Source organism: Anopheles coluzzii, chromosome 3 (assembly GCF_943734685.1).
Source record: "Anopheles coluzzii chromosome 3, AcolN3, whole genome shotgun sequence".
Lineage (NCBI taxonomy): Eukaryota > Metazoa > Arthropoda > Insecta > Diptera > Culicidae > Anopheles > Anopheles coluzzii.
This window is the reverse complement of record NC_064671.1, coordinates 21,994,286-22,020,175: the sequence shown is the minus strand read 5'-3', so window position 1 is coordinate 22,020,175 and position 25,890 is coordinate 21,994,286. Positions and strand designations below refer to the sequence as shown.

General features: G+C 42.8%; 1 protein-coding gene across 2 annotated transcripts; it reads right to left on the bottom strand.

Annotated features, from left to right (window-relative positions):
• Positions 1-88: 88 nt before the first annotated feature.
• Positions 89-24,482, bottom strand: LOC120954629 (cyclin-Y-like protein 1). 2 transcript variants are annotated; one of them, XM_040374717.2, is made up of 3 exons: positions 24,009-24,482; positions 22,846-23,083; positions 89-5,759 (listed from the first exon to the last, which is right to left on the bottom strand). In XM_040374717.2, the coding sequence occupies exon 3, from the start codon at positions 4,666-4,668 to the stop codon at positions 3,559-3,561; it is 1,110 nt and encodes a 369-aa protein (XP_040230651.1). In that variant the 5' UTR covers positions 4,669-5,759; positions 22,846-23,083; positions 24,009-24,482; the 3' UTR covers positions 89-3,558. The 2 variants fall into 2 exon arrangements, with proteins under 2 accessions (XP_040230651.1, XP_040230653.1); XM_040374719.2 differs by having other exon boundaries at positions 24,327-24,482.
• Positions 24,483-25,890: the final 1,408 nt, after the last annotated feature.

Below are 25,890 nucleotides of genomic sequence, written 5' to 3'. Positions count from 1 at the left end.
ATACTGCCGAACAATGTGTTTAGAATGTCGTTTTTTCTGTCTTTTGTCATCTGTAGCGTAATCCAAGCAACCCGTTAGCACGTGTCTGTTGGTTGGTTTTAAATTCTCTTTCGATTTTATTTTACTGTGTTACACTCTCTCTCTCCCTCTCTGTCTCTCTGCCTTTTATTCCTGTGTTTCGTTTCGTTTCCTTACCATTATGAAGACTATTTCATTCCCTTCGCAATAGGCTCTTCTTATACACGATTTACGATTTTTCATATATAAATTGGTACGATAATTCCTTTTTTCCCCCATTTGCTTCATCCACTTTCAGCTTTCTTTTCCCTTTCATTCCGCTTTTTTCGCTTTCTACTTTGCTATTTGCCGTTTTCCAGTGCGCCTTTCTTTATAGCTTTATACGTTTTCATAGTTCCTATTATGACAATATCTTTTTTACTTCTTCTTCGATTGCTATCATCGGTTGCGAACGGAATTGTGTATTTGTTGTTTGCTTCTGTGTGTTTTTATGTTTTTTATTTACTTTTTCATTTTACACACACCACTTTTCGCTTTTTTTATTCTTGCTCTGTTTCTAGTGACTATTTTTCTTGTTCTTCTACACATGGGTTGTGTATGTTTCTGTGTGTGTGTGTGTGTGTTTTTCTTCTCTCGCACATTTATTAACGTTTTTGTTTTGTTCTAAAATACCGTTACCGAAAACGTGTTTGTTTGTTTTTTTGTCTATTCCCGCTTTTTAATCTTCAGTCATCGTGCGCGGAGACTCCACAAATTTTCAGTGTTCGTACACTTCGTTCCTTTTTAAATTTAAATTTTGTTTACTTTTCCGTTTAATACCGTGCCCTTTGACTATATTGTGCTGTAGAGAGGGTGCTTACCTATCCGGAATATAAACCAAACAACAAGTGGGGGAAAGCAAAATATAAAAATTTATCATTGGAAGTTACAGTTTTTTTACACAAATTACACACATGCTTTTGTTTTAGTGACTAATCGAATTAATTTTACGCTTCGATTTTTTACCGTCGTGGAAGTTCTAGGACAAACACACGCACCACAATTCCGAATTTGGGAGACTCCCTGACTCGTGTTTTTTAACAAATGTAAATTACTATTTATTTTTAATTTCTCTCTCACACTCACATTGATCTTTATTGTGAGGTTTGGTTTCCGTTCTTCGCGCGCAATCCCTAATTGGTTTGGTGGTGGTGGTAATTGTAAGCATAAAACAAGCAAACAGACAAAACCTACATGACTTAGTTGGTGGTGAACCCATCGAATGTGACTAAGATTAGAAGCTGAAGGGTAAAGCGTGAGAAGAAGAAGGTGATAACAAAGCAGCAAATCAAGAGCAGTTGTATGCTTATATTGTAAGCACACGTATTCTCTCTCTCTAGCCCCTTGTCTGGCTATCTGGAGCAAAAGACATTTGTTCGACTAGCGATGGAGAGATAAAAAAACATGCAATGTTGAAAAGAAAACCCATGTTGTATACATTACGTTCCGCGTTCGTTGGCATCTGAATTAAAACTCCACGTTTTTGCTACTTTTTTCTCTCTATTTTTTCCCCTACTTTTACTGACGTGTACCTATTCTGTGTGGTTTTGGTAAAATTTAGTTTGTTTGGTCATTTCGTTTAATTGTGTGGCCTTTTCCTTTTCCTTGTGTAGGACATGTAGGTGGCGCTGGGTTTTTTCTTCAATTTTTCTTACGCGGGGTTTCACATTCTAATGTGTTTTTTTACTATTTCTCAATTTATCTCGAAAATCAAAAGTCTTGCACTTGCTACTACCTTTGTATACATTTTTATCTCATCTCTATTGCAATAGTAAGTTGTTTCGTTTACTTTCATCTCATTTTCACACCTTCGTTCGTTTTGTTGCTTGTGTTTTGCCTGTCTTTTCCTTAATGATTACGTTTTCTTTAGTTGTATTTACTTTATCGCTGTTTTTTCTTCTTCTTTTCTTATCCACACAAACACACGCTTCTTTTGTTTTTGTTTTTTTTTTCTTTTCAATTTCTTCTGTTACTATATAAAAAAAGCGTTTTCCCCTTTTCCTCGGTACAACACATTAAAACGGAAGAAAGGTGGACCTTACACCCTGTTTATGCTGAGATTTTACCGCTACACTAGTACTCGATTTTGTGAGCGTGTGTGTGTGTGTTTTGGAGAACGAATAATAGCAATAGCGCAGTGCCCGTGTAGGTTGTGTGTAATGCGGTTCAATTCTACTTTCTACTTTTATTTTTTTTCTTCTTTTCTATCGTGACACCTTTTTTTACAAATCGTTCATTTCATAGTTGAAGTAGAGCGCCAAACCTTCTCCATTCTGCGCGCCACGTTGCTTTACAAGATACAATATTGTGTAGCTTTGTTTAGTAGTTACTCTTAAGAAATATCACTAGAAAATGCATTCTACCTATCAGTATATTTGTATAGACGGCGTCGGCGGTGACGGCAGCAGTGTGAGATAGAGAGATAGAAGGAAGGGGGCGAAAGGAAGGGTGTGCTTTGTGAATTTTGGAAGGCAAAAGCAGTTTTGTCGAAGGAGGGGGGCAGTTATGTCGTCGCCCAAATGGATCGAACGCTGGTGAGTAACGATTTACAAAAACGATTTCGAACAAATTTAAAATAATTTTCCAAATAAAAATAATTTAACAATTAAAAAAGCGACACGGAAGCCGGGTAGCGTACAAAACGCAGTACGCTTTTAACTCAAAAAAGTGCTTCTTAACAAGCAGCTTTAAAAATACAATTAAAAAACACTCTAACCATGATAATTTAATCCCAAGTATGCAACAAATTGCAATGAGCCGAAAAACCAACACGTTATCTCACTGTTTCCCCATTTTCCAATCCTTGTTTTTGCCTCCTGCTAAATTTAATCGTTGTTTTCGATCCGCGCAATCAAGTATCGTAGAAAAATATTGCCTTCCATGCTTCAATGTTGCTTTTTTCATGGGAGAATATTATAAATTGACACAATTTGTTCATAAATTCTCTTGTTTTTTTCGTGTAGAAGCGGAACGGAATCATGTGCAATGAAATGGAGGTTTGTAGGTTGTTGTTGCATCAGATTTGCAGATTTGGATCAAACTTCCAACGAAATCTTGTGTAGCCGTCTCTAATTCTGTTCCCTCAAGCGGCTTACGATCATCTTCCTCCATTCGAGCACAAAAGCGGATCGTTTCAGTAGAGTAGCACAGGGTTCGCTCTGCTGCTTCATCTCCAAATGAAACACTTTACCTCTACTCCTCTTAAACTGAATCCTGACACGGAAGCAAACGTATAGCACTAGAACGCACGCATACCACGCACGTGAGTGAGTGTGAGTAATTACAATAGCGGTGTGTGCGCAGTGCAGAGTGTGTGTAGATGTAGCGATAAGGGGGGTAAGAGTAGCGTTGCGTTCTAACACGACGATAGTTTACAACTAAGTTTTAGTTTTGTTTTTTTTAGCAGCGACCGTAAGCTGCCTTTCAGACAGCACGGGGGCCGGCGCGCAAAAACCCCCATTACCAGCCACGGGTGTGGGCCGCGGACGGGCGGGAAGAAAATCACGACAGGATGGCCACGCTGCGCCGGATGCCGCCCTGCTGGTGGATATTGTCGATCGAGGACCACTTCTTCATCCCGTTCTTGAGCGCTTCGGCCGTCGCCTTGTCCTGCATGACGCGCGACATCGCTTCCAGCTTCTGCGCTCGCTCCTTGGACAGTGGCTCGGTCGGGAAGGACAGATCGTTCGCTTCGGCGAGCGTGCGCAGATCGAAGTAGTACTTCGCGTACACCGACGACGGCACGTTTATGTTAAACTGTAGCAGCTCGAGAAACTGTCGCTCCAGCTCGTTCATGTCCTCCACCGTAATGTCCTTCAGGATTTGGCAGTAGTCGACGTTCCAGACGGCCTGATCGTCCCACACCTTGCTCGCGAGCAGAATCGCTCCGAGCACTATCCGCTTCCAGTTGCAGGACGCAATGTCCAGCTCGGCGTACGTTAGCAGCCGCTCGAGATAGACCAGCGTGATGATGGCACACTCGGCCGTCAGCTGGGCCGCGTTGAACAGCGTCCGGACGAACTTGTAGATCTGCCGGTGCTCGGGATTGTGCCGATCGTAATCGTCCGGCACCGGGTCGCGCGTCAGCGGGTGCAGCTTCTCGTCGAAAATGTCTATCCGCCGCTCGCTGGTACGGTTCTTGATGTGGTAGTAGATCGCGAGCGACACACACTTGACCGTGTTCTTCAGGTTCGGCTGCGACACGGTACTGTCGTCCAGGTAGATCGTGGAGCAGCTGCTGCTCTTCTTCAGCATCCCACCGCTACCGCCACCACCGCCTCCACCTCCACCACCACCACCCCCACCTCCACCACCAGCGCCACCGCCACTCCCAGGACCACCACCGCCCTGCGGAACGATCTGATGCTGGGACTTTTTGCGCGTCATCCCATTCTCGAGACTTTGCTTGGAGCGCTCCAGGAACATGGTGCCGGCGGACGGATCGACGGACGGATCGTGCTCCCCGTCGTCGCCCTCGCGCTCCGAGATGTGCTGCAGATTGTTCGCCGATAGCTCACCCTCGGGCATGTGCTCCTCAAAGACGGGCGCTTCCTTCGCTTTCCGCGTCGGCGGTGGACTCGTGTACGAGCAGCAGGACGTTTTGTTACCCATTCTGTTGCGCTAGCTGCTGCTGCTACTGTCGCTCTACGTTTTTATATTTGCGTCCTTCGTGTGTGTGAGATTGTGCTTCCGTGGGATCGAACCCGGCAAGCGAATGGTTGTGGTGCCGTGACCAGGATACACCCCGGCTTTCTTTTCGGTTCGAGGTGCTCCCTCTCTCTCTCCCTCTCCGGATCGGGTTAAGTGTATTTTTGGCAAGAATCAAGGAAGCTTCTTCACTTGCTGCATAATGGCCGCCGGGGTCTGGGGAGGGGGGACTCTCGGTTTCGGCTTCCACCGGTTCCGCTATTAATAGTAGTACCGAGCGAAGGGAAGAGCACAATGGTGATGCTTTTGGTAGCTTTTTCCCACGGCAGAGATGTTCTATTTTTACTTGCCGCCTATCCGTTATATCGAAAGCGTCACACAAATGTGAACCTCCCGAATGGAAGATGCGGCACAGTATTATTTGACTACAATTCTTCAGTGGGAGTTTTTTGTTTTGTTTTATTCTCAGGTTGTTGAAGTCTTCGTTGCAATTCTGGAATGAAGTAAAATTTGGCAGTCGATTCGGTAATCGGATAGCTTCTTCGAACGAAATGTTGCCGGACGTTTCCGCCGCACAGCTCAGTATTTCTCAGATGACTAGAGATTGAGGGGAGAGGGATGCAAATGATACCGCGCCCGCCGTCCTTCGTTAGCGTGATTGTGCTGTGTTATTCTTGAAGACGGTCTGTCTGTGTGCTATTTTTTCGATCTCGGTACTTGGTTTACTCCTCCTTTGCTATGCTTTTATCGTTCAGCGTTGCTCTAAATTGGTTTCTGTTTCACTTTTCGCATCACGTTGCATCACGGCGATGGCGTGGTGGTTCTTAACGGATAAAATTTGGCACTAGATCCTCTCCTTCTCCTTCCCGTTGGTATGGCCTGAAGTGGTGTGTAGAAGCGTGTGTGTCTGTGTGATCCTTCCAGAGCAAGAAGAGTTCTTCGGGATGGTGCAATGATGTGCAAAGCTAAAACATAAACGCCCAGAGGAAGCTGCTAGACACGAATCTTTGCACCGAGCTTCTGTCCTTCTCTTTCTAATGGTAGAAAGTACGTTTCTGGAAAGATAAAAAGAAAAAACACAAAATTAGTAACAACATGGAATATCTACTTAGAGCTCTAATCTAGATGTTTGATGATGGCAAAATCACACGTTCAAACACACACGCAGTCGTTATTCATTTTGGGACGGTAATAACTTAACATCGATCAGTGAACTGTTAAGAGCTGTGACATGCCGAACAACCAATAATTATCATTTATCATCAGCAAACCCCTGGTTGTACTCCACACAACAGGTGTCCGCAGGACGGGTTGTTCGTTCGGTGGCGCTTGAACTGCACAGCAGTTTTGCCACACACTCGTGTCACTGATACTGGGGTAGTCATCCTGTCTTGTTTTTTTTGTGTGTGCAAGGTGTGCAAACCGGTTTCACGATAGCGCTGCTACGATAGAGGTCGCGAAAGATAAAGCGAAAGGATGTTCGATTCCACTCCTCCTTTCTGGGTGTGTTTCAGTCGCAACAAAGGTGTGATTTATGGCGATCGTCTTTCGGCTGAAGTGATTCAATTTGTTTTCGATTTGTATTCAAGGTTGGCTTTTTGTGTGATTTAATGGCAGGAATGATGAACGTGGAAGGTCGGCTAACATGTTGTTAGAGATTATTTTTACTTTTACTACAGTTGTGTGGTTTCCTTTCAGAACTAACTTTCAACCTTGCTCGTTTACAATTTCGGTTGCTGATGTAGATGCAGTTATAGAAACTCACCAGAAGGAGGCTTTGGCATAAGAGGTTAGGCTAGGGATATTGTTATAAATTTAGGTTTTTACGTATGATAAGAAATCATCAGAAGCCAAAAAATTACATAAATTAAAGATTATATCAATGATACGATTAATGTGCTAGGATGTAAGACACAATACAATTGTATCTTTTGGTTTCAACAGGACTAAACAAACGCTTCGAGATACGGGATTAGACAAATAAACGTCTTATATCCTCGTTTCCCGTCTAGACCCGAGGACCTGATACAAAGGACATTCCAAAAAACTAAGCCAACAATGCTTTCTCACTCTCTATGAGATGTGAAGATCTTTCTAATAGAAAGAAGTATAAACACTTTGTTAATAAATATAAAGGATTGATACGATCATACAACTTGACTTCCAGTGTTTATCGGAAGGAGACGTTCGCAACGATTAATCCCGAATCGCTCGAAGCATACGGATTGTGGTTGGGATTATGATCTTGTATCATTTCTTCATATCATATCATTGGGGCCGATCTGGTGGTACAGTCGTCAACTTGTACGACTTTACAACATGCCCGTCATGGGTTCAAGCTCTAAATGGTTCGTCCCAATAAGTGGTACAGGAAGGTCTTGACCGACAACGGTTGAGTTGTGCCAAAGAAGAAGAAGAAGAAGAAGAAGAAGAAGAAGAAGAAGATAATTTCTTCAATAAACTCGGAGACAAGCGAAAGGTTTTTCTAGTATCTCCAAATGAAATTAACCATCTTCTTCTTCTTCTTTGGCACAACAACCGTTGTCGGTCAAGGCCTGCCTGTACCCACTGATGAAGTGAGCTTGACTTTCTTTGACTTATTGTTACCATAGTAGGATAGTCAGTCCTACGTATGGGGGCACGGTCTATTCGGGACATGAACCCATGACGGGCATGTTGTTACGTCGTACGAGTTGACGACTGTACCACCAGACCGGCCCGAAATTAACCATACAAACGATAAAAAAAGCATTTGTTCTTAGTTTAGGTCTGCGGGTGAAAGCAAGAACTTGTTGTAGTGTTAATCAGATCTTTGAGGGTTATGACAGTAGCCTTGACATTGACTGAGTTGATAACCGGATGAAGTCATAATCACAAGGTATGGTATAACATTTCACACATATGATGGTCTTTTTGAATGATTTGTTGCTATTTGATTATCTTCTTAAACTTAAATTGTAATTATTTAAAGTTTTTCTTATTATCGCTTACTACACGGTTAAGTTAAGTGTGTTTGGTAGATCGTTGTGTACACCAGTTACCGCGATGTCATGTAAAAGAATTAATAAGACATTAAACAAACCTTTATAGTTAGAAATTGCACTTAGTTCTCCAAAACTATTAAAATAAAAAAAGCAACATTTTGATGAAAATGTATCACACATCAAGGACGTTTGATCTAGCAAGCAAAACATTAAAGTGCTATGGTTGATCGTCACATAATTCCAAAGCCCCATTTGATCTTTGACAAGAACAGGTCAAATGATACTGTCAAACAAAACAGTCGCCTTTCCGTGTTCAAAAATTACATCCCATCATCATTACTACACTGACTGCTGCTCCAGTCGATCAACGGACCATCATCATCATACCATCGCGCTTGTCACGAATGTGTGTGGCACGGAGCAGAAAGTGGATTTTCGCATCATTTTCGCCCCGTCCGACTTGCGTGTCAACTATTGCTACTGCTTGTGTGTGCTCCGAGCTGCTGTCACGATATCCATCCAAACGAGGCACGGGGTGTGTATCCGCTTCCACCAAAAAAACACATTGGCGGCACCTTGCAGTGTCTGCACGACGCCGTCACAGTGAGTTGATCCCTTCACGTCGAAAGCGTTGTGCTGGGATGCAGTGTCATAAAAAAGGCAGCAAACTATTACACTGCTGCCGTGCATTCCAGTGTGGAGTGGAGTGCGAACGAGGCGAAAAAACACGAACGGTCGACGATGTGTGTAGCGCCTCATACCCGTGTGACAGGAAAATGCAGCCCAGAGAGGTGGAGGTGTCATTTATTTTACCATAAAGTGGCGGATTTTACAATTACGTGGACCGCCATTGCACTCGAGCGCATGGTGACGTAAAAGAGGGAACGAATGGTCACAATGTGTTTCACATTTTAACGGATAGAAGGAATGTTTCTGCAAGTCAGAATAGAAGAACTGTGGGCGATTGATATTTGCTAAAACAAAAAGACAACACACCATGGTGCAGAGCAAAGGCAGTCAACATTCTTCACATGAATGGAGCACGAAAACGGTAAAGCATCCACTCTCTCCCGTGTCTCACTATCACTTCACTGCTACGTGTTTCGCTTGATGTGACCGGTGGCCGGGGCACAAACTGTAACGGAAGAAAACTAGAGCGACGGATGGACACCGTAAACCCTCCCGAACAAGCAAATAGTAAAACATCACGCTTTCAGTTTTTTTGGTTAGTTAGGAAATCATAATTACGCCATCAAGCCGATCACCCGGATCACCGAACGATCACGCGACACAGTAGCGAACGAAATGGAACGATCGTTATGGGTGGAGAAAAGCGTTAGAAAACGGTTGATTTTTAGTTTTCGAAGCAAAGCAGAGAAAGAAAGGTTGCATCTTGCACCCGACGTTCCGAAACGTGAGTGGTGTGTGAAAGCTTGGAGAGAGAGAGAGAGAGAGAGAGAGAGATAGAGAGAGAGAGAGAGAGAGAGAGAAACCAAGAAGGTGGAATAAATATTAAATTAAATTAAAACAAAAAATCAAGCTTAAAGCACGCCACCGTTAGCTGTTCGTTGAGGCAGAGAAGGAGCCTCGAAAACGAATTCTAATACAAAGAACAATTTCTCTTTCAAAATCGTTTTTCTAATTGGTTTTTCTAGGTAAAATCTAGAGAAAAAAAGCCAGAGGAAAAAAATAATCTCCACTTTCTAACCACAACATTATAAATCAACGCTTTCCTGCGAAATGAATACGAAATTAAATGCAGCTTTCGGTGTGTGGTTGTGAAGCGAATGAAATATTCAGCCCGAATCACGGCCCGGTTCCGGCCGGTTTTGCTCTCCATTTAGTCCGGTCGGTTAGAATTTAATTATAAAAGCCACGGAAAACCCACAAAACCGAAAACAGAAGAGGCACGTGAAGGGGGTGGGTTGTGCACACTGCTGCAAGGATACGCAGACGGTTCCAACACCGCGTTTACCTACTGCTACTACTTCTTCTACTACTGCCGCTGGCCAATTCGGTCAAAGTAGTACGGCAAACACTACTGGACCAACTGGACGAGACGAGGTAAGACCAAAAGAAAAGAAAAGAAAAAAAACCACAGCGACAGCAGATGAACCAACGAAGGAAGGAAGGTAGTGTTAAACAAAAAGTAGCCATCCAAGTGCACGACTTTAACTTCCACTTTTCGATTGCGCTGCAAACCCGCAGTAGTGTTTGCAAAAATAATTAAGTGATTTGCTTCATTTGCTATATCAATTTAATGAATGGGCCCTGCTGCCGCCGCCGCCCGGACCACCAGCACACAAACATAACCTAATGATGTCACCCCTGGAGCGCTCCCTGAAGGGAAGCGGTGAGGTTGTGGACTACGGGTTCTTCAGCTAATGCGTTCGGTTGACTTTAGGGTGGAAGTTTGGCTGGTTTCTAAGAGTCTTGTCCACCCGCAGAATGGCTGGGGTGGTATCGTTTTGTAGCAGCAAAATGCAAAAACCGGGGCGCCTAGAATGGTGTGTTGTACTTTACGATTACATGCGGCTTCAGGGAGGCGTTTGCAAATACGCTGGGTAGATTTTATCGTGCAAAAGAAATCGAGAAGAGTAAACCGAACGACGCGACCAATTGCAATCAGACGTAGTTAATTAAACAGCGGTCGGGTCAACAGTATGCGGGTGTGTATTTTTAAACGGTGAAATAGGGGAGGATAAATTAAGCCAAACAAACTAGCACTGTGGTTTAGTGGCGGTTGTGTGCACTCTACTCATTGATAATTCTGTGTGCTTTTTGGTCGATTTACAATCCCATAAAACGGTCGCAATTGTTTGATTGTTTGATTAACTGTAGTTTTGAATGCTTCTCGAAACAATCAGGGAAAAGATTTTCGTGGCTGGTGAAAACTGAGATTTGATCTCATAACGCTCACTATGCAAACCCGTGCGCTTACCACTGCACTGTGGAATCGTTCCAGTAATGCATGCGCTAAACGTTAATATGAATGCTTGCATGTGAGGTATACGATCATAATAAATCTGGAGATTTAATTTAAAACCCAAAATTGTACAGAAAAAACCATCTTTCTTCAACTGAATGAATTCACACAAAAACATTACAACAATAAATCAGTCTCTCTTAAAAGGGACCGCAACGACAGCCACGGCTGTTACAGCCTGTACTCAGGCTAGAGAATTTACGTTAAGCTTGTTACCATAAGTAACATCGCCGATTGTCTCTTCCGGAGAAGAGAAGCGAACGAAAACCCTACCATAATGTTACACTTGTTATGGGCTATTCGGTGGTCACTGCAGATCCAGCTGATACTGTGCGCTAACAAGGCCAAACCACCACTTGTTCTCTCTCTCTCTCTCTCCCTCTCTAACGACGATGCGGGCCGGGTAGAACGGGCACAAGAACAATTTCACCATTGCGGTCAGGAAAAATCATGACGGGAGCTCCTTTTATTTCCAAGTGGAGTAGAATTACCTCTAGTTGAAAGAAACGGTTGAGCATATACCTGTGTACCATATCAAACCAGCAGAAGTCAACCCTTGGTGTACTATATGCCTCTTTTATATAAAAGGAATAGCTGGCTTCCTTACTTTACGAACAATCTATCGGTGTTGGATTTGCAGCAAAAGGTCAAACAGACGCTCCTGACCTGTGTCAGCCTATCCATCCTCCCCCCGGTGTAAGGACATTCCTTGTATCCTGTGTATTGTACCCGGCCCCCCCTTGGGATGGATGCAGTTGCACGGAAGAATGCACAAACTCGGTTGGGAGGGGAGAGCACCAAGCAGCCACAGAAACCTATTTGCTTGCTGGCTTTTGTGGGTCGTTAGGAGGTGTGTGTGTGTGTGTCTATGTGTGATGAACTTTGAACCCTTTTCCCATGCCTTTTGCCCTTTTTTGCTGCTCAAACAAGCAGGAAAGAAACCGACTTGCAGAAGAAAAAACAAACCACCCGCAAAGAACCCGTCGTATCCGACGGAAGGGAAACATTAAAAATTTAAGATAAAAAAGAGCCAACCGGGAAATATGGTACGAGTGAGAGAAGGGACCCGAGGATAAAAATCAACTCCCACAGAAAGAAGCACGGGAGGCGATTGGGAGCAACAGCGGTGGACGTTGGAGAGCAAAATACAGGAAGAAAAGTTTAAACCCTTATATCCGCCCTAGGGTGCCTATTGGCGCCGCTGTTTAGGACCAAAGTTTGCACCTTTTAGCAAAAGGGTTAATTTAGCCGTCACCGTTTGGAAGCAGCTGATGGAGGGGGTTTGCCGTGTTTGAGTATTGGATGGATGAGTAATAAATTTTCTTTTTTTTTTAATTGTTCTGATACATTTTAAATCTTAAAGTGAAGCGTGATTAAAAAAAGAATCTGTGATCATCAAAAGCACGAAAACGACCTGCAGCATTAAAACGTTACCAGACGGTATATTGGCCAAAACTAAAACTAAATGCTTTTAATGTAGGCACGTAGGATTGGCTTTCCGATTGGGTTTTCCATTAAAAATTAAAACTTTCCCTAATTAGTAAACTTTCTTGGGAGGAGGAGGAGGAAGAGGAGGATCGGAAAGGATCGTGCAAAATCTCGCACAAACTAGATCGTTACAAGGTAAACCGGATCTTACCACATAACCAAGGCAACCCATTCGCAATCTACCCTTTATCATATCAGCTGCAAAAAAAGGGATTCATTTGAAGAAGAAAAAAAAGAAAACAACATTCAGCAGCAAACGGTTGCAGGGTTCTGTGTGTGCGTCGGAATGCCGAGATTAAATGAATTCATTAAACTAACGCAAACGGTACACGGTACGCTCGTGACGCCACTCTAATGCACAGACAAGGGGTGGGTAACGAAATGGGGACCACTTTTTAGCAAAACGTTTACACACTGCCACAATCAGTGGGGAGCGGAAATTCTTGCTCGCCTAACGAAACTAGGACAGAGATAATTCTCGGATGGAAGGGGGGGGGGGGGGGGGGATAATTGTTTTAAAACTATCGCAAATGTATCTGTACTGTTTGACGACGGTGGACGCGTAAAGTAGCTGCAGTAGCAGTGCACCGTGCTATGGAGGATGACGTAGGATGTAAAATAAATTTGAAGGTAATATCGTCAACTGGAACAACTGGTGGACAAAGTTTGAACCTAAATGTAAGTTATTAATGAAAATGATATTGATAAGAGCTTTTTGGAACATTTTCGTTGCTATCTTTTTTAACCTCCTTTTCCAATTTGACAGATTTACAGGATTTTCCAAGTCAGTTTCGAATGTAAACGTTGTTGCGTATGTAAAAATTCTTATAAAAGCAATTACACAATTTGACAGCTATTGAAAATTATCTTGAATGCGGCGAATAATTATGTGCAAATTCGAAAATTACTTGAAAAATTCTGTAAGTTGGTGATACATGGTTTTTTAAGTCACTTTCCATTGTGCATATAACTATTCACCTCCTCCTCCAAGATGTTTTTCAACAGCTGTCAAATGCTGTTTTTGCTTCATAATTAAATTTCAGCTTTAACACATGATTTTCAACAAAAAAATAAATACTGGCAAACTCAATCCAGCTTGAGCCGTGTTGAAAATCATGCTGGAAAGATTAAAAAAAATATATGATGAAAATGAAATATCAGATTGATGAGGATAAACATCTTCCACGCGGTGAATAACAACGATTACATACGAAATTGACTTGAAAACCCCTGTAAATCAAACGAGGCGTTTGAACCTTTTTTCAATTCTACGTTAAATTCCATTTGTAATCCACAAAATAGATTCACTTTGGTTTAAAACCATATGCTATGGAATGGCGGATAAGTTTGTAAAGAAAATGTCTATAAAAGTACTAAATAATATAATTGATCTTTCTTTACATTGACTATTTTGATCAACATTATCACAAATCATTATCAATGACATGCTTAAAATCATTCAATGGAATTATCTGTTTCTTTAACTTCCAGTATAACGGCATTTTGCAGCATTTTGAACCTTTGAATTGTACCTTAAATTTTTAAAGAAAATGTGTACTGTTGTATTCGATTTAGAAACAAAACCATTTTGAATACTAAATTTTAGCAAAAATCAAGCAAAAACCAATCAGAGATCCATCAGTCATTAAGCTTAGATATTAGTCATTTATAGTCCAATTGAAGGAATGGGTTGTAGTTGAGTTATAGATTGTAGTTTATTTTAGCTATTTTTTCAGAATGAAACCATTCATGGCAACATTGGTTGAGTTCTTATGAAAAGAGAAATGAGTAATTCAATTCAACATGCTTGCACAGTTCAAGTGAAGGCAATGAATCAACATGTTGAGTGGGGAATGACGTGAGTCGATAACCGAACGCCAATACATTATCAGGATCTAGATAATTTGGGACACTCACACTGCAACAACCACAACAACAACAACAACAACAACAACGTTCCCCCACACCGACAGCAGGGCAGGAAGTAATGGTGCATCTCCTCAACACCTCAAAGCCCTAGGTGGCGTCTGACAACAGCGAGACGGACAGCTTTCCTTATCGGTGCAAATCTTCTGTTAGCGCCTTCCGGGACATACATCACACACGCACGCCAACACCAACAAAAACATGAGCTACCGCATTAATGCCGGGTGAAGTTTCTAAATAGATATACACAGTGTTACATACATTCACACGCGGTTGGAAGCGCGCGATGTCTCCTTCGGATAGGAAAGCCCGATGTCGCGCGAGAAGCGATAGCGCAAAAGTCGTTCACTATCTCCGGTGGACTGTGAATCAACCGATGGTCACCGGTGAAGGTGTTTGTGGAGGAAAAAAAGGGGGACGGACAACGTGTGTACATGGCAAGATATGGTCATTACATCACGCTTCAATGTCGGCTCCTACTACCATGGCAGCAACCTGTCTGTCCGTGGGGCTTCTTGGCTCGGTGAGTAGTTAAGACAAGTGTCAACATTTTAATAGGCACGGTTAACACTCGAATGCACTTGAAACATAAGATCGAGTAGACAGGAAGGGGAAGAGGAGAATGGTGGCTTTTAATTGTAGAGAGAAGGTTGGTTTTCATGTAATTACAATTATTGGATCTATTGTGGTTTGTGATTGAGAAAATTAAGGGGATTTAATTGGAAATTTAATCCATAGACAAAAACATTCAATTCTCATAAATTATAGTTAATGTTAGGTACTATTTAATGACCATTTTCTTATTGCATTTCAGAGAATATCGTAGCATTATACAGTAACAGAAACTGCAAGAATTGATTCAAACAACATGATTGACATCATTGACAAACTTTCAACAGGCTACAGATGAATGGTCCCCCATTGGGTCCCCACCTTTCAACAGGCAACAAAACCACTCTTTGGGCCCATCTTTAAGAAACGATTCCTCAACTTTATGATCCATTTCCTTCTGGTCCATTAATTCCGGTGAACCCGGTGCGCTTTTTAACGAGCTCCTTTTTCGCAACAAGTATGCCAGAGCGTTCCAGAGCAGAACGAAACACGAAAATCGAGCGTCAAATGCGAATGGAAAATGGCAAAGCTCATAACAACAAACCATCAGAGTTCATGACAGTTTTGGTGTTTTGTTTGGAAATGCACCCCGGGAGGACTGGCCTTTTCCTCTTCCACAATCAATCAACCAACATCATGCAGCACTGAGCACGACCAATCTGTTGAGATGGTAAGGTCACTTTTCCGGAATTGAAGGAAATCAGCCCCCTAAGGAGACGTGTCAGCAAATGGGTAGGATTTTATCAACTACTTATTGAGATGGAGTCCTTTGAGAGGAATGGCGTTTTTGAGGAAAATAACGATGAAATGAAGGATTAATAGAAGAGAGAAATGGATACAGGAAGTTTAATAAGACAACAAATTAAACTCGTTAAGCACCAAAGCTAACCAAATCACTGCTAGAAAATGATCACGATGATCATGGGCCAACTAAATCCGTTCCAATCACACCCTTCTCTAAATCAATACTGAAAACACATCGAACGTCCATCACAGACGGCTTTGCTATTGGATAATAAAAATGGACGAGCCAAGTAAAAACAATGGAGAACATTTGGCGTTGGCTTTTCTTCCTTTTTATTGAAGCCGCACCTAATCGCACCCAGCACTCCCGGTGTGCTGCTGCTTCATGATGATGTTGACGATGATGATGTGGACCACTGATCCGTGTGCCCCATCATCCTCGATCTGGTTTTTTGGTTTATTACGCGGCGGACATTCGAAACGTCGCGTAACCGTGGCTACCCCATATCCAAAAGCTGCTGGCAGTTGGCCAACACCACTGTATGGGCGGGGGAGGATGAAACTCACACCGAAGCTGATATGACAGCGTTGCTTTAAAATAGCGCCCTCTAGCCAACAAAACACACCGAGACACGAGCAACCTGTGTACGCTAAAAGCTTCAATTTAAATAATCCAATAAATGACACCGAATGATACGGCAAAAGCAGTGGCAGAGGCGCATAATAAGAGCCGAGCTGACGGAGGACCCGGACAACCCGTCGATGTCGCTGCTGATCGATACATTTTAGAATCAGAACTCCAAAATAGGCAGACAGCGCGCGATGCCCTTCTAATGGGGAGACCGACCGGGTGGTGATTGAAATATTGCCCTCCACACCCTTCACTTCTTGCCCTCCGTAAAATGACCCCTCGTGGTGGATGGTTGTTGATGTTCGTCGATCGGTTTAATGGTTCGACCGTGTGTGACATATAAAGGTTATATGTGGCTGGCTAGAGCCGTAGCAACGCGAGCAGCACTTGATAAACTCACTGCACTCTCTAGTTGTACCTTCACGTGCTCATTACACGATCATTACGTACGGTTGTGTGCAATTCGTTAAGTGTATTGATTGACCATCAGCGTGTGTCAATAATGGTTTTATTGTTTAATTTTTATCTTTTTTCAGCTCTTATGGATCAAATATTATTTCAACCGCTTATCCCACCCCCCCCTCCCCAGCAGAACATCAGGCTTTAAACAGACAATTGAAACTACTGACTGCTGTTATGCAAATTAGAACATCTAGCAGTAATTCATCTGTCGCTCCAAGGTATTCCACCAGACGTCGGATGAGTGTCTCGAGGATTTGTGTGTTTCGATTTTTCCCTCGTCCGGGGTCTATCGGTTGCTATCGACAGCGGAGGTAATTGGATGTCACGACCGTTCACGTCCGGCCGTTCACCACACCACCAGCACATGGCCCCCCTGCCTGCCTCTCGTGGGTGGTTTGAAAACGTGAAAAAAGCTCCCAAAAAGTACAACATCGGTAGAAGACGCACGAAGCCAAACGTTGTGGGGCAAATTTCCAAAAGAGCTCCTTGCCGCCGCCGTCCATCTTCTTCTAGCAGACTAACATCAAAAAAGCGGTCTAACGTACCCCGGGGCAGAGTGCGTAAAGGGCATTGCATGCCTGCGCAAATAATATATTCCGTAAGTGCTACAGGTTGGCGAATAAAATGAAACAAACAAACAAGCACACCGAGCGCGCGCGTGTTCTTCTGTTCGGATATTTTGGTACACACTAAAAGTGGGGGGAAAAAACAGAAGGAAAAAATACGCCCACGAACAGTTGCTTCTCTCCTTGCACTGGGGGTGTACTTTGCCGTGGAAATGGAAATGATTTTCCGACACGTGATCAATCCAGCAGTGTCAGCCCGTCCGTTTCCGCGGCGTCAGGTAGACCGATGCTCGAATGGGCCGTAATATGACTACATTATTTACAAAAGTGTCGTGCTTTTGTGGAGCCGCCCGCTTATCTATTTACATCTGCAAGGGAATGCTTTAGTCCCGATTGGAGCTTGTTTTGTGCATGCTGGATGTCGTGCAAGTTTAATGGTAAAGACTCTTTTTTCTGGTTCGTTTGACAGGTGGAATGTTTGAAACATTTCACTACTTAAGAAAAATCACCTTCCTACTTCACATGGAGAAATCAAAAACACGACGTTAAAGCTACCTTAAAATGTAGCCCATTTTGCAGTACACACTGGAATGGGATCCCGAAAAGTAAGTGACAAAACCAGAGCACCCCGTACCACTCAAGGTATGTTGCTGCAGTGCCCGGGGAGATGACGTCAATATCATCACACCTTACACCCAAATATGTTGCCCCAACCAGTTGCCAGCTGTTGTTTGTAGAATGCTCCAGCAACGACGACGACGACGACGACGACGACGATGATGATGACAACGATGGCCACCACCATCCTCGTGTCAAGACGGGACGAGTAATTTAATGTACTATTTATTTTCAAATGAATTCATACGCCTCTTGAAATGGCTTAAAATTGTGCCCCCCACACACCATCGTTGTTCCCGGGGCGCCATCATGAAAGCTCTAAAAAATATAAAATAAAATTGCGTAGGACGGGCGCGGACTGGCAAAACATCGAATACGCCAAACGCGCGCGCACACACCGTTTCTTCCCGTAGCTGTGCGCGGGGGAGTGATGCGCGAGCAAGTACTTAGAGTATTGATGGAGGGTGGAGTAGTAATGGAGAACAAGCTGTTTTATTTATTGCAATATGGTTGCAGACAAATTAGGGCAATGGAATTTGTCGTTTGCGATAGTAGTGTGCTATAGACCATAAGATGCGTTCTTTTTACGAGAATAAAAGCGTCAATGATTGAGTGTTGTAGAAGCAATTGTTCGGAATCAATTCCGAAGCCGATTCCGATGCTCCGATCAACTCCGGAGCCAATTCCGGAGTCGATTCTGAATTCACGGATTCAGAATCAGCTCCGGAATCGGAATAGACCTGGGAATCGCAATTTGGAATCAGATTTGATTCCAGAATTTGAATTAACTCCGGAATGAGCATCAGTTCCTCAAATGAAATAAGAAGTTAGAAGCAAAATCAATCCAGTAATCTCCATGAGAAAGGATCGTTTACAAGTAAATTTGGATTCTTTGCGGCTATCAATACGTACCATCATTGGACCCTAACGCCTGAACTTAGGGAAATGCCGAAACCCACTCCGTTTTCGAAGCCGATTCTGATTTCGGAGCTAATTCCGTACCCGTAGCCAATTTTGGAGCCGATTCTGATACCGGAAACTAATTCCGGACCTACCATCCGGAATCGATTTTGACGAAAACTTCATTTTTCCAACAAGAATCATAGCATTTCTTAGGCTGGATCTTCAGAAATCGATTATTTTTTTTAAGCCCAGGATAAATGTAAATAAATGTTGATATAAATAGTTATTTTAAAAAAAGTAGATGAGATTTATAGAATTCTGTTCAATTCATGTTTTATATGCATTTTTCTAGGCAATTGTTTGGAAAAAATATATATATACAGTGGAATGCCGTCTATACAGGTACCTTTTATCCAGCTGCCCGTACATCCGTGCTGTTGTGAAATGACAGTTCAGTATACAGATGACCGAGTGTGTTCAATTGACGTGGATATTAAAAAAAAATCCGTTATCAGAGTACATTGTCATAACGAAAAACACAAAATTTATGTCAAATATTTTAAATATTTTCATTACACTAACATGAAGTTCATAAGAACTGAGACAATAATTTCCGAAACCATAGTGCAAATTTTAAATAATTTGGAATTTGGAAAACAAAAACCAACTTCAACCCATTATCCGTGTTATTCGAGTATCCGGGCGGGATCGAGACCTGATGATGGATCATTCAATGTTTGCCAAAGTTAGAATTGTATGAAGGAAGCTAATATTTTCAACCAAATTCATGAAGGAAGCTCATACCTAATTTATTCTTCGATTTTTCTAGAATTTGCTGGTAAAATATAACGTAGTTATCAGAAAAAAAACATAGGAAAAAAGGAATTATAGTATCCAATAGCAATTAGTCGTAGCAGAAATAGCTATATGATTTTAAATTAATTTAGGTCGATTACTCGACCTCGATAGCTCAACAATCGGTGTAAGTGTGAATGTAAAACCAGAGCAAATAATTCTTCCTAATTTCATTTTGTAACAAGGTAAACAGTTAATTATTGAAAAGCAATTAAAACAATTGACAAAACATTATTACGATACTGTGCCGTAGCTGATTGCATTAACAAAACACGAGAACACTGCCCGCGGGGCAAAAGTTTTAAACGATTTTCTGTTTTCACGCGCGATGGAATGGGAATGGGCAGCTCGCCCATGCAAACGAAACCTAATTTTAATCACTACAGCTGCACTGGTTGACTGGAAGGATTGGAAGGGTGTGGTGCTTGGCGCGTTCCCGCCTCCTACCCCATTGCACACATTGTCAGCCTTGGTGGCGCCACGGTCCAGCAGTCCAGAGCGTGATAATGGTAGGAAGTAGCACAGTGGCACACCGAAGCTGACACCGATCGGAAGTAGACAGGATCGTAAACCAACCACCATCACCATGACCATCATCATCATCATCACTACAGTGCAGTATGGCAAAATGCACTAATTTGTGTTAAACGAATAATCACGGGGAAAAAACGAATGAAGAATTAAAAAAAATCACGCAACTCTCGCGGGATAAGCTTTTGTGTGGCCCTAAAAACAGAACCATCACACATTGTGGCCAGACACAAAACAATGAAACAGGGGAAACACAAAGAAAAACAAGAGACAATCCTATAACGGTGACCAAAGATGGTAAACATTTGCGTACGTAAATCCGTCCGCCCTACATTCACAAAACCTTGCTGGCTGCAATTTGTGCGCCATATCGTCGTCTAGGCCCAATGTTGTCTCCTCTACATTGTTGCTATTGCTATTGGTTTGCTGGGGACATACGCATACAACGGGCCGATATAGCCCGGCTTCGTTATCAATTCAAATTGCAACGCAAATACAAATACGGTGAGAACGGAACAGAGCTCGCCCTCGCACCTACCAGCTAAAGCCGGCTTCGACGATATCCGAGGGACGGGGGAGTGGGGGTGGGGGGGGGGTGTAGAGGTAAATGGGGCCAGGCAGGGAGAGAATTGGGCTTACACATACGACGGGCGGCTTTCGACTGTTTGAAGTCATTCGGGGAAAAGAAGTCGGAAGAAGCAAGAAATGACATCATGAAGAAATTTGTGGAATTTGGCGCTACGGGCCTTCAACAAATGAGTATCCAGAAATTATGCCACAAATAAAAAAATGGTTGATGAAAACGATAGATAAATGCATTAACAAAAATACTTTGCATTCATATTAGTATTTTAAACTCTCTAGAAATTTTAATCCATCTCTAAACCACCTGAGCGAAAGTATTGTGATGCCGCACTTTGTGATAAGTTTCCCGCGACGATATATTTATATTCCGCTTTCTTCTATCGAAAACCTTTCACCAAAAACGCGCTCTCTCAACTGACCGTGGCAGCTTGTCCGTGTTGTCCTCTCCGTTCCTAACGAAACCAAATGGAAAGAAAGCCGCACCAGTGTGTTGCACTTTTGCAAGCCGAAAACGCGGATGAAAATAAAACGCAAAACGATTACGTGTGTGTGATCATCATAGCTTGTCGTACCGATGGACGTACCCCGGGGCCTCTCTATCCACATTCTAGTGACAGGCTCGATTGTGATATGTTGCCAACCCGTGTGCCAAGGGCTTCAGCATGGGAGGGGAGGAGACAGGTTTGTGAAATCTGGACACAACAGCACGGTCAAAAGGCAAACGAGCCCTCCGGATATGGACAGCTTCGGTGTGTCGATGTAGTCGACGAGCAAAGGTGGCGAATGCACCCGGAAACACACAACGATGATCCTCGATCGGTACACGATCACAATGCCATCTGCGGTGGTGGCGTTTGTATTGTGTTAATGACTATTGGCTTAATGACAAAGGCGGTCTCTTGTGAATGAATGTTTCAAGTGGCAGTGGAGTAAAGCGTGTGTTTGCCATCGGCTTTTGTATTGTTTTGTTTTGAATGAATACATATGTGCATTTGGAAGCTTTTCAATATCATGGACTAAGCAACAAAACATAGTTTATGGTTTACTCATTCCACATTGAGTTACCAAAAAATAATTATGCCAAAAAAAAAAGAACAATCAAGAACCATTGTGAGATGAAATAAAAAAAAATAATTGAAAAAATATACAAAAAAGGTAAAAAAATAAAATAAAATAAAATAAAATAAAATAAAATAAAATAAAATAAAATAAAATAAAATAAAATGATTTCAGTAGCATTTAAAAGGAACCATAAGCAGGATATTTAAGAAGAAAAATCTACAAACCCGTTCACACAATTCAGTAGAAAGTATGAATGGACTAAAAGTATCAAAGAAGTAACACAGTTTGGCCACTAAGAGGATGCACTACACTTGAATCTTATCTAGAATCGATTGAATGAGAGTTGAGAGTATCCGGATGACTGTAAGCCTATTAAGCTATTACCACCTGTTCTAAAAATGATGAAATTAGGGATACATTTAAAAAACAATGAGTTTTACTGTAATTTTCTGATAACAATCGCTCTATTTGTAAGCAGATACGGCTTTGTACGTGTTCTTGCCATGTATACAATGATCTACAGTCAGTCTTGCAATGGTAAAATATAAACATTTTGACCAACGGTTGAGGGCTGATGAAGTGAGAACTTCAGCGCTGAATTACTAATTAGATCTTCGTTTAACCTTGCTTTCAAAAACAGTCGAACGTTTCAGTGAGAAGTGTTCGTTCGCATGAAACAATTCCAATTTTTGTTAGGCATTTTGTGTGAAAACACCATTCATTTTTTTATACAAATTGTCAACCCTTCATGATAAGTCCCCCATTGAAGGATATTTAGTAAAAAGACATTCTTTGTCACTGGTAACAATACGGTAGCAAAGCAACAGCAACAAACAATTTACAAGAACAAGGAAGAAAAGATAAGAACGTTTCCCTTGCCTTTGGTGTGTCAGGACAAGTTGTGGCAGAAAACAAGACTGTACAAAGTTCAACCATACTGCCGGCCTTTCTTATCTGCACACACACACACCTTTGAATCACCGCGGTGCGTGTGCGACAAACGAAAACGCGTCGATCGATAAGAAACATTCCAGTCGATGCAGCTTGGGAGAAAGGTGTTTACCCAGTACCAGGGAGCAGCGGCGGCAGAAGCAGCTGATCGAACCGATCGAAACCAATGAGTCATGCTTTGAGTTTTGTTTGGCAAAAAGGAGGATTTTAGATAAAAGATTTGACAAATAAGCTTACCGAATGATAGAAAGTAGGCTGGAGTTTTATGTTTTTGTTTCGTTTTGTAGCACTGCCCAACAAGACGCCTTGTCTCTTGCACACCTTTTTGGGGCAAAAGTGTGTCTTTTCGATTCAAAATTTGCTGTATTTTTACACTTTTATTTTCTTGCACTCCGTTTCTTTATATTTTTAATTGTAACACACGGACACTTTACTCACTGCAATCACAGTTATTCACTTTTATGTTATTATTGTGCTGTAGAAAAAAAACAGGCAAAATTACGATGAGAAACGATTTAAAATTTCACATTCATATGAATCACAATCTTCTAACTTAAATAAAATAGAAAAAAATATACTATATTACATTAGACTTTGATTTTCTAACATGAATCTTATTGGTTTATGCTAAGTCTAATCGTGACTGTAAAACTGTACTTTGTTCTGGGATTGCAATTCACCCGATGTACTATTATCCTTGTTGCATTAGCACCACCGTCCTCACCGCTCTCACGTTGGCTAACACTCTGGACACCCGCCCCGGCTTGCGGCCTATCCGCACGGCACAAACCGTAACGAACCGTTCGGTAGGCTCCAATTATAGCTTTTGGTGGCGGATTGCCCGAGACGCGTTCTATTTCCGCCACACTAAACACACACACACACATGCACACCCTGTTATCTCACACCCAGTGAGCCGCCTACTTCTTTATAGCCGATACACTCCAGCGCGCAGCATAGAACACACTTCGGCCGCAAAGCATCTGCACGCAGCATGCATCGGCCAAAAAGGGAAGGATGTGCAGCAAGACAGCAGCAGCACACACACACACAGAAACACATTACACCACGTCGACCATCGTCGTCATCATCGGCCGCATCATGATTATCATCGATGGGGTGGGGGATGGGAGTGTTTCGTAGGTGGTGGATAGAGGGATGAATGTGCCGGTGCGCTGGCTGCACAAGGGAAGGTTGCTGATTCTTCGCGCTTTATCCTGATCGGTAGATGGGAAAGGATACGTCACAGTGGGCCCTTTTCACACACACACACACACACACACACACACACAGACACTCTATCTCGCTCTCTCCCACTGCTGCCTCCTTGCTCGGGCACAATTCCTGTTTCTTTCCCTTGCTGCTGCTCACAAAAACACAAAGGAATGTTACCATCGCACCTTCACGATCCGGGCCCCGGGCAGAGTGGAGCACACACTGGCCTCACGCACGCACTCTGGGGTGAGAAGAAGATTCGCGGACACACGCACAGACTACACACACGCACACACACTCGCACACGCGAATCCGCGACCAACAGCACCACACGGGTGTTGCGCGAATCGCGGTGGTCGTCTCCAGGGTTGGCTCTGCTCTCTGGTCGCTGTAGGTGATTTGCAGCACCCTTTTGGCATTGGATTTGGCCCAGTGCTACCGATACGGACGGCGTTCACCACAATTGCTTACGTTGGACGGCCGCTCACTGCCACAAAACGTACCGTTTTTACACCATTCGGGTCGCGTTTTTCTCACTTACGAGCCGTTTTTTTCCCCCAGAGCACACACAAACACATCCCGTCGTTGTTGTTCCAAAAGTCAAGACATTTTTGATGCTGGACGGCCCAAGTAGCACGTTCGGTCGGTGTGCAGTCGGTGTTTTTGTAGCATGCCGTATCGGAAGGTTGGGGAAAGGTGAACCGTCTTCGAGTAGAACTGTCATCTTGGCATTTGTCTTGCTGTGCGATGTAAATTGAAATCAAAATTAGGCTGATCAGTGAACAGGAAAATGGCTGATCTGGTCCAATATTACAAAAGTGTTTTGATTATTTTTAAAATTATATTTGGTTCTGAGAAATTTACAATTTGCTTGAGCTTTGTTTGTTTTTTTTTTTGTGAACGAATTATATTGTGTCAAATTGAGCAAAACATACACACATTCAGAAAACATCGCCAAATGCTGATTCACTTTCCTACTTGGGAAACATGCGTAACGTCAAGCGATGAAAGAAAGTCGTTATGAAAGCGTTACTTGTTGGAGTAATGCATTTTTAAATTAAAAGAAAATGACTTATTCGCACATGTAAATACGCGAAATAATTAAAAAAATGTCTTTAGCAATTTAAAATGCTTTTCCTTCCCTAATTATGCATGATTTAGCAAATTTTGCGGATTGTTTCCTTTGCTTTGCAATGGTCCAATTTGCCACCTAGGCCAAGGGAGCAATTTGACAGCTGTCAACGTGTTGTACCAAGCCATTGATGTTTATATTTCTTTGCTGGCGGAGAAGTACGATCGAATTACAATATCGGGATTGTATTTTTGGAATTTTCATCCAAAAAAAATCCCCCCCTAGTGCCGTGCCCAGTTTAGCCGATTGTTTGTTTTCCCGTGTGTTGTGGTGTTGTTTGTTGTGCTGTTTCGGTTGCTTATTTCTTCGAGTTGTTGTAAAATCCCGCGCATAGATCGTATCGTTGCCACTGCGCCCATTCCATCGTTCTCTCTCTCTCCCTTCCCGTTTTCGTTCCCGAGTGCAAGGGGGGCGCGGGCGTACGTGATTTTTGTTGTGTGTTTGCCGAGTGGCGAAGTGCCGACCCGGGGGGTGACGGGTTCAAGCGGGTGTGCGGCAGTTCCAGCCGGCCGGTTTCAGCCCAAGCGAAAGGAGGACCATTCGGATTTGGATCGGTGGCAGCGAGCGGCTTCCGGTGCAGAGTTTGTAAGTATGCGACGGGTGCATTGCATATAGCGCACCACATCCCAACATATTGCTAACATCTTTGTTCTCTCGTTGCAGGTGCGGTAAGTGTCTCCTTTGTCTTGGCGGAGAGTTGGCTTCGCTTGCGGAAGGATGAGAATGGTTGGCGATACGGACAAGCAAATGCATTGTTTTTGTTCGGATCGGATTGTGCAAGCTTCTTCTGTAAACGGTACCTCATAAGCATATCATAATTAGATGGGAACAGGTTAGAGGCACGGGGACGATCAGTTTAAGTAACGATTAGGATATTTGTTCAGGGTTAATTTGCAAACCCAAGACAGTTTTTTGGCAATTCAGTCCAGTTTTTG